At 32.1% G+C, this 10,067-nt stretch overlaps 1 protein-coding gene across 1 annotated transcript; it reads right to left on the minus strand.

Moving 5' to 3' along the window:
* Positions 1–781: 781 nt before the first annotated feature.
* Positions 782–5,672, minus strand: LOC137823990 (glutamate receptor 2.5). Its single transcript, XM_068629396.2, has 3 exons — positions 5,386–5,672; positions 1,594–2,855; positions 782–1,123 (listed from the first exon to the last, which is right to left on the minus strand). Exons 1-3 carry the CDS (start codon positions 5,654–5,656, stop codon positions 782–784), a joined length of 1,875 nt encoding a protein of 624 aa, XP_068485497.2. The 5' UTR covers positions 5,657–5,672.
* Positions 5,673–10,067: the final 4,395 nt, after the last annotated feature.

The following is a 10,067-nucleotide window of genomic DNA, read 5'->3' on the forward strand; positions in this document are numbered from 1 at the left end:
TTCATATCATCTTGTGGTATAGATTTGTTGGTTGTCTTGAAGGCTGCAAATGCTACCGTGAGGCCTTCAATGGACTTCTGCACCAACTCCAAAGAATGTTGAACAAATTCTTGATGATCAGAGCGGTTCTTTTCATAAGAATCCATCCTAGATTCCAATTCTTTCGTGCTCACCATCATCACCCAGCCAGCAAACTGATACCAATTGTTATAAATGTTTTTCTCAATGCTACAGGTCACCCAATTCCTTATCTCTCTCGCTCTGCACACACCACACTGTGCCAATCCAGCACCGACATACTCCTTCGGTGGCCTCTCACACACAACGGTAAGCACCCAATTATTTGTTGGTATAATACCCTCATGGGTTCTATTGGACTGAACACCTCACTCTGCCCACTCGAACCACACACACCCAACCTACCAACACTCACTCGCAACTTCAAAGAAGATTGTAGAGGATACAGAAAACTGGAGAACTTCTCATTATTCCCTAAAAACATACAACAAAACTGTTTTTGAACTAAACAGGATTATTAAATTCTGTTTTGACTGCTGTCACTACAATGGTTATTACAATAACATTTAGGGTTTTAACAGTTGAAATGTTGAATTATTGTTGTCTTGCATATATTTCTTTAATAGATTTTCTAATATTAATTTTTATGATAGATGAACTCTTTCAAGTTTTCGATTTGAGTAGACAAAAACTCCATTAGTTTATGTAAACTTTCTAGCGTTACAACCTCGTACTGATGATATTATATAGTGGCTATGAAATTTTACTCTTCTGAACGAAGTAAAAACACCAGGTTAGAGGACTTACTGTGTGCATAGAATATTACAGTGACTAAGAACCAAAGCATGGACCCCAATCCTTTTAGTTCTGCATTAACTTGCCTTTCGATCAACCATATGACGAATCCCACAAAAATGTGCAATGCTGCCATCATTATCCACATGTCTTTTGTGAAGGCTTCTAAAAAAATCCATGTTTCCTTCAATTTAGCTGGCTGCTCTGTAACCACCATGTCAATACCAGATTCAACATACGGTTGTGAGAAGTCAACTAAATGATATCTATATGCCATTATTGATGTATCTCCGACTGCAGCATCCAATGTCTACGCCAGAAATAAAAGTTTAGATTTGCATTACGAAAAGCCAACAATTTTATCAGACAAAAAAAATCGAAGGAAAAAACATGGGGTTTGTAAGTGTATTGTATAGGATAAACGCTGATTTTTATCCAATTAAATTTGAAAATAAAAAATATTTTAATATAATTAAAAATTCATATAAAAAATTAAACTTTGAAAGGGTTATAGATCAAGTATACAGAAAAAATAGAAAGGAAGATTGTTCAGAGAAAAGATGATTGTTTAGATGCATTGGTAGTGTGTGAAACAACCATCCAAACAAGATATAATAGAGAATTCTGAGAATGTCGATCTAAGAGAACAAGAAAAGTTGGACTGAGAGTTTTACTTTCCAATTTATACAGTATAATTTATAAAATAAATATTTAATTCCATAATACAATAATCAGCAAATCCTGTACATTAATTCTCAAAACAGTTGACTGTTAGCATACCTTATTGTAGACTTGATCTACCATTTCATCATAAGATCCATTGAAGGGAACAAAATCGAAATTCAAATCATAAGCTAAATTATGAACAGCTGCTTTAAAGACATCAATTGAGAATCCGGTAATAGAAGTTATATTCCTGATGATATCATATTCCACATTCACGAAATCAGTAAATGCACCTTCTGCAGGCACTCCTATTTTCAGTTTCCTCCCTTTGGTGCTTTGAGTCCATCCCTTAGGAACAAATTGTATACCTCCAGGCCAATAAACTTTACTCAAAACTCCACTTGAACCACTGTTTGTGTTCATCTCTGTCAGCTGTTCTGTAACAAGGCTTTTGGAGAAACCTAATGCTGGAGACCATGATGCCAACTCTCTGTAACTTTTACCTATCACGTTAATTATTTTGAGGGTCGATGATTGCCGTAATTTCTCAGTCCTGGAGATATTACTTTTTAATAATTGTTTAAGGGTTAACTTCCCTTGTGATTCTCTTGCAGCTTGAGCAACTTCCCAGGTTGTTTTATACGATTGAAGTGCAAAGGAACTTGGGTTAATGTTCTCTTCTTCCGGGAACTCCAACACAAACCTTCTACGAAATTTGAATTTAAACCTTCTAAATTCCTTGCTTGTTTCCAAGAAGTGTGTCTTAAATCCAATAACTCCTTGCATGTTAAGGATAGCAGACGGGTTAACTGAATCAAGATTACCTGCAATCCCATCTGGGATGATCCACACAGAACCCTTTCCCATTAAACCCATTTGGTTTGCTTTCTCAAAAAGTAGGTTAGCGAGCTCTATAGAAGATTGCAGAATCAAGAAGACCCTGTTACTCTTGCTTTTTAGACTATTAAACTCATTTTCAATGGTAGAATTTGGGTCTAATAGAGAGGACAAGGAACGAAAAGGTACATGATTGACAATCTCAGAACCAACAAGTCTAAGAGAATAGGAGAGGTTGAGTAGCATCCCTGGATCAGAAGAAAATCTGTCATCAAATTCATAGATTGCTGTCACCTTTCTCCATCTATATTCTCCTACAATGGCTGCAATGCATTGCATGTGAAGGTTGATATTATATCCCACTTGGATGAAGTACGGCAATAGAGGTGATACTTGCTCTGATCTGGCTACAGGTGAAATTAGAGACAAGACAGGAATATTTTTTATTTTGTCATTAAGTTCACTTGCGATAGTTGCTTCATTGTGTGTTATTGTACCTATGATGGCTAGCACTTGCTTGCTTTGGGCCAGATGCATAGCTATATTTATCAAAAGAAAATTGTGTTAGGATGCTTCGTTTGTACAAATTTAGTCAAACCATTCATTTAGTACCAATAGTTGACACTAGTAATAGTTCCTACACCAAAAAACATAAATTTGTCCACAACCATATTTTATTTTATTGAAGATTGATTCTTGTTGTTACATTTATATTAATGGTGTCAAAGAGTGGTTTACATGGTGGACGCATGAAATGACGTGACTAAAGTATAATCATTTAAATGCATGTTTGGTTTCGAATCAGATCGGCTTAAACACTTATCTATGATCTACATCTACATTGAACTGAAATTATTGAGTACTTTCTGTTTTCAGACACGAAACGTGAATCCAAAACTCTACACGGCAAACCAAACCAAACACATTATTATTCCAATATGCTTAAGGAATTAGTTCTGACACAAAAGTTTTAGACCTCTAATACTGAATGATTAATCTAGTTATATTCTTCCCTAATTCCATCTATAACAAAGTTTAACCGTTATTATCATAATCAAAACGAAACTTAGAGTAATGGTCAGATATTGCCATCTATCTACATAAAAAGAAACTACGAACAAGAATCTGGTGAAAAAACAGAGATAGAGGATGTATTTCAACAATAATTGAAAATATTCACTAGACTTTTACATGTTCTTCAAATCAGTATTTGATATAATTTAGTATTTGGTATATCTATGGTATTTCACACTACAGTGATCAGCGGATAAGTTCATAGAGATTTGAAGGAGTATCGATCGATCTCTGGAAAGGAGAGCGGAAGGATAAGAAGGAATTTATAGGTGTTGGTACATCTGTAGGTTGTGTGTGCCATTGTAGGGAGCTGGGGATGAATTTGGTAATTGAGGGAACTAGAATGTTCAACGTTTTGCGAATATAGAAGGGTAAGGAAGCAAATTCAAACGTAATATTTAGGTGTTTTTCACATGCCTTGGTAAAGGAGGCATCCCTACCTACATGGTTGGTGTCACTACTTGCAACCTGTATGAATCTTCATCTAATGTTTTTTTATTAACAGAGGGATGAATGCAACGAAAGGGAAGCACGTTACATGGGTTAATTGACAAAACTAAGAAAATTTTACATACAAAATATCAAAATAGGACTCTCTTAAAACAATTACCGACATAGCAAGTTAACAAAGGTTCAACATAATGTCATTTATAAGATGATTTCTTCTTAGACCCGTATGATTTCTTCCAACACCCATACTTACAAAAGTATCAAAATTATCCGTTATGAATTTTACAATCTTGAATACAAATTTGTATTTCAAATGGTGTAATTTGCAATACAAATTGCATTCTAAAATGTACAATCTGAAGTGCAAATTATTTTTTTGGATGGTGTAATATGGAATAAATTGTATTTTGGATACAAATTTTGTATTCTCCATTGTACATTTCAGAATATAAATTTTGTATTCCATAGTAAAAAATCACAAATTTTAACTTTCAAAATTAAATAAATTATTTGGATTCCACATTTCAAAATTAAAAAAAAAATCAATGAAAAATGTCAAAGAATATTTTGACTATTTTTCAAAAATATGAGATAAAAGAAGAAAGGCATGAAGACGTAAGAAGAATTTTTCCATTTATAATTGTCTATTACATTTTAGGTTTGGAGCTTAATGGCTTAATAAAGTTGAAACTCTATCTATTTAAGTCCAAAATTTTTAAAGAGTCAATTTTTACATTAGAATTATGAAAATACTTTTTTTTCATATTTTTATTCTTTATATTTTGTCACGTTGAGCGTTTTAAGATAAAAATACGTTATCGTTATTTTATCTTCCCACAGGTCTAGTAATCTTACGTTATTTAAAAGTCGAATTTAATAAAATTTTATATATATTTTTTATCCTTAACTCATTAGTAGAATTTCTTTTAAAAATAAAATTACGATGATATCACCAAATCTCAAAGTATACTAGAGATTATGAAGTTGTAAATTAATATTATAATTTAGATTATAATACTTAAAAGTTATAAGAACTATATGAATAATTTAGCATACTATTTTTATAACAAAGCCATAAATAAATAAGGGAAATAAAGGAAAACATATTGAGTACCAGGTTTTACTTTAACCACATAATCATGAAATTAAGAAAAAAAAAACAGATCTTTTTTTGTACTTTCGGCAACCTAGGCAATACTGGTTAATGAAAATGAAAAAAACTTAACGAAAGAAAAATAAGCCGTAGTAAAAGAAAGGATGAGGAAATGTGATTCTAAGCCACAATATTTGTTGTGGTTTTTGTTTAAGGTAAAAAATAATGAACTAGATTTTTTTCCATTAGTTAAAACCAATTTATTGATATAATAGCTTTTGGAGAAGGCATATGAAAGTTTACACACAACTTCATCTTAGTTTATGACAAAAAGTGAGTTTAATATTTTATCTTCTTACTCTGTATTCTTTCATTGTAAGTGCTTATGAAAAAAACATATAACCAGGACCTAACTTAAGAAAGGCAAAGTTGGAAGTGGAAGTTAATGTTACCACTAGCAACTGCTTGAGCTGAACTCCCATTGGAATTTTTTATCTTCAAAAGCAGCTTAGAACAACTGAACCGATTGAAATCTTGGACTGCAATTTCCATGGCTATCTTCTGATGTTTTCCAATTTGTGAACTCAAATCAAGCACAGCACCTATGCTCATAATGGACCTTGAGCAATGACTTCTTCCATGAGCCAGAAGCACCCTTGACCATGTTAACCATTGCAGGACAAAGAAGCAGGTAATGAGTGACATTGGAGAGCTTCTTCCCATTGAAAATGCTCGACATCAAAACGTTAAGCAAGAGTACTAATAAGCCCTACCTCCTTAATTTCCTTTCCTCTGACTTTTTCCAACTTCTGCTACACTAATATTTTATTCTTTTACTACCCTCTTTTTCTTTGCTTTATGATTCGCATTTTTTATTAATCATATGATAGATTTGAAAGATATTAATAATATGCTTAGAAAATGTTTTCATTAATACTTTTAAAAGAAAAATAATTAAAATGATTTTTTTTATAAATTAAAATTAGTTTATACATAAGATAAAATATTAGAGATATTAACTTAGGAAGAATTTTTTTTTAAAGTTTTCTCTTAATTTTTTATATTAGAAGTGTTAATAGAGATATTTTCTAATTAGATTATGTATAAAATCATCCCTAAATAGTAAGGAGCATGAGTTTTGGGGATAATTAGTTATAGCTAATATATCCGTTGGAACATTTATTTATTTATATATAACTAAAAGAACATCAAAATAAAATGTTGAACTAGGAATATGCATGGAGAAATGTCAACGGAAGACCATAAATTAGTGGTAGCAATGGTCGTCGATGCCACATATGAAAGTGATTGGAGATGGAGTGTGTATTAGGGAAATTTCTAAGAAGAATCTTAATTCAATATCCTTGGTAATAAATATTAAGATTTAATGTCAATACCAATTTTCAAATTTCATTTCTTTTGTAATGTGGTCCTCATGTACACTAGGGTTATACTGCATTATTCATAAAACAATAAATAATATAGATTTACTCATACAAAAGATCCTAATTTCTCTTTTTTAAAACAAATAAACAAAGAAGCCAACAAATTCAACACCACATCCTGTTTTTACACCTTTTGATGGTTTTTTTATTATTATCTTTACTTTTTTAGATTAAAATAAATTACTTTTAATAATATATGAGAATATGTATATTTTAGTATCTATTGAGTAAATGTGAGCATTTTCTCAAGTTTACAAAATAATTATAGGAATTCATTTATATTATGAGTTTGTTATGATTCTGAAGCATTATCTTGTGATAATATACAATACATTCTCTAATCTAATTTTTGTTTAGTGGTATTCAACCAAATTTTATTTTGTATTTATCTAATAATTTCTTTCATTGTTAACATTGAGCTTAAATATGTTTTTAAGGATGACGAGAGAAAAAGTACACACACAAATCGTCCAAAACAAAAATGATCTCCAATAATTCCTTACCTTCATTTCCCATTCTTTTTTGAGCTTTCATTTGTTGGTTGCAAAGAAGAGGAATTACTTGAGAACTTAAAGGTTGTGAATATAGTGGAAGATGGTAATATTCAAACCTTTTCACCTGGAAACCTAATAGTAGAAAAACTCATAAGTCATAATGAATAAATAGAAAAGGAAGGAAAAACACTACAGTCAACTTTACATGATATTTTCATCAACATTATTATTTTGAAAACTGCCAAGGAAACTTGAGATCAATTGAATGAGGAGTTTCAAAAGAGTGAAAGAATTAAGAGAATGTGGATTTTAAATATGGGAAGAGAATTTGAAACATTCATAATGAAGGACATTGAAATTATCAGAGTTCACTGACCATCTTTTAAAGGTGGTTACACGTATAAGGTTGCTTTGTGAAGAACTGAGTCCTCAAAATGTAGTGGATAAAATCTTAGTTTGTCTTCCTGAAATGATTCAATAAAAAATATCTTCTTTAAAATAGAAATTTGTGCTAAGAAGAAAGACTTCACCCAAAAAAAATTAAAATTTGCGATCAGGCATCCAAATTTAACAATAAGTAAATAAAATTGATTCTTTTTTTTTTTAAATGTTAACATGCCATGTTGTGAAAAAAAAAAAACAACTTCTCTATACAATGTCATGTTACAAAAGCATGGCTTACCTGTACAAGTATTCTTTTAATAATTTACTCACTTGAATAATTTAAAAAGTAAGAACTACCCTCATATTAAGAAAAAGAGCCCTCAAATTTACTAATTTCATGACATTGATGGAAACTATATTTTCTTGTTACTAGTCTTAATGTTTTCAAAATCATTATTTTTTACAAGAATAACCTTTGATTCTTAATTATTATAATTACGACAATAATTTATAGAGTTTCTCAAGTACTTATAAGACTTTAATTTGTATCATTTACTTGTATATAAATAATATATAGGCTTGTTGTTTGGTGTTCAAGATATTAATACTTGCACAGCAGAAATGAGATCTGAAGTAATATTTGAAAGAGACCTCCTTTTTTTGTTAGTATGTATGCTTTTCTTTTTTTTAAGAACCTATTAGTATATTAATTTTTGGTAATAGAACTAAAGCTTGAACATTCTTAAAAGATTGCACCCTTAATCAAGTTAGAAGTTGTTATCTGCCTGGAAGCACCCTTCACCATGGAAAAAATATCAAACTAGAAACAAATTCTTAACAAAATAAATACTTTCCTTGACTTCTTCATACTTCTCATCCTATAATTATTTTATTTTTTTCTTTTCTGCTAAATTTCTCCAATATTTTAGTTATCTAGGGTATTTTATTGACCCATAAATGTGATTGATGGTAGATATGTTAATATAAAATCATGGATGATGTATGAGAGGAAGCATGAGTTTTGGGGATAATATATAATACCGTTAAAACAAGTATTCATATACAACCACAGAAACCAAACAAATGCAAGAATATGCCTAGAAAAAGTCAATTGGTGGTGATGCAGCTCAAGAAAGTGGTTTTTTAGTCTATAAAGGGAAATTTCCAAGTTGTTGTAATCTTTGAAATTTTAGTTTCCCATATTGAAACTGTAAGCAAGATGAGAGATGACATATACTTCAAATTTGGGGAACTAATTTCCCTAACAAAATACATTACATCATCACCAACTAATAAACAATTCTCTTGTATTTTGTGATCCTATTTGAGAGTACCCTTTCTAGTATCTAACACATGATAAGGTGTTAATATTTGTAGATTTAACATAAAACATGCATCACTAGTATTTTCCTACAAAGATTTACAAGGAAACATGCATTAGTTCTCTATAGTATGACCTAAATATTGTTATGCACGCTCAAACACCTTAAACTTAGCTTCCGAAATAATCAAAGGATCATCTCATATGAAAGTCTCCTTCCATATCCTCGAATGTGAGGTTGTTCCTTTCCACCCTGCTAGAACATATGTGAATTTCATTTCTAAATCACAAGCTACAAATATGTTTTGAGTTGACCAATCTTTTCTTCTTCAAAAACGAGATGCATCAGCATGTGAGACATTCACACGTACATGAGTGTCATCTATGGCCCATAAACAATCCTAGTGGTAACCAAATTTCAGGTCTAAAGAAATACATATACAATATGATAATTGTAAAGGAAATTTGTAATAAACAAACCTTAAAGTACGAAAAAAAATTGGTTGTTGTTCTGGCCGGTTGACCTGGTTGTCGGTTGACTCCAATCCCAAGCTCTGACTCCTTCTATCTCTGGTGGAATCTGTTCTCCCCTTTTGAGTGTTGGAACACGGCTCCGTTGAGACAGAGGGGACCCTACCTATTGATTGCACTCTGACGATCAAGTCAGTAATGGGCTTATAGAAACAAGAAGTAACTAGTTTCATTAGAAACAACCTACCTTTACCTGGGATCTCAAGTCCCTTTTATAGCCTACCTCTTGTAATAGCTTTCTATCACAAGAGTCTTATCTCAACTGAAAGCCTATGCATTAGGAAGATATTCTGTTTAGGGCACATTCTCTTAGTGTCGCAGCTGAACAAAACCTTTCCTTCACTGGAGTGCATCAAATCTTAACAGAATAACCATCAGGGTACCAACTCATGTACCAACATCAGGGGTCCAATCTGTTTCACGTGGCGCCCTCGGCGAGTCTCTACGTATCATGCATGCAACCTACTCATTGTGCCCTAACACATGGGCTTAGATTTGGAGACAACCTTTTGCTCGTTTTAGACCCATACACACTAAGCGCACCCCTAGGTCCATTACTACCCTTTGTTGACCGTCTGAACCTTGCGCACAAGGGGTTACATTAAGTATACAGGAAAAGAGTAAACACACCTCTCGAGCCCAAACACATGGCCCATCAACTTTGCCCAATAGCCGAGCTGACCTGTTTAAGACAAATGCTGAGCTTCGACCAGCGAGCACTGAGCTCTGAGCGCTCTGGTCCAGTACAGTTGTTGTGTAAGATTTGGGGTTGGACATGAATACCATTTACTTGCTTTATGAATTGTCCCTTCAACATCAAAATTTCATTTAATACGTTGTGAAAGTGACGAGAAACTGTTTCTCCAGACTAATGGAAAAAAAAATGTAACACTTCGATTATTGATTGTATGTCCAATAATATGAAGAAATTTAGCAAATTGTTCTTCAACTTTTAACAA

The sequence above is a fragment of the Phaseolus vulgaris genome, chromosome 8 (genome assembly GCF_051622355.1).
Source record: "Phaseolus vulgaris cultivar YP4 chromosome 8, ASM5162235v1, whole genome shotgun sequence".
Taxonomy (NCBI): domain Eukaryota; kingdom Viridiplantae; phylum Streptophyta; class Magnoliopsida; order Fabales; family Fabaceae; genus Phaseolus; species Phaseolus vulgaris.

Coding starts and splice junctions, on each gene's coding strand:
- LOC137823990 (XM_068629396.2), bottom strand. CDS start 5,656: ATGGGAAGAAGCTCTCCAATGTCACTCATTACCTGCTTCTTTGTCCTG. Junction 2,856..5,385: donor AGCTCAAGCAGTTGCTAGTG/GTAACATTAACT, acceptor TGATAAATATAG/CTATGCATCTGGCCCAAAGC. Junction 1,124..1,593: donor TAGATCAAGTCTACAATAAG/GTATGCTAACAG, acceptor TTTCTGGCGTAG/ACATTGGATGCTGCAGTCGG.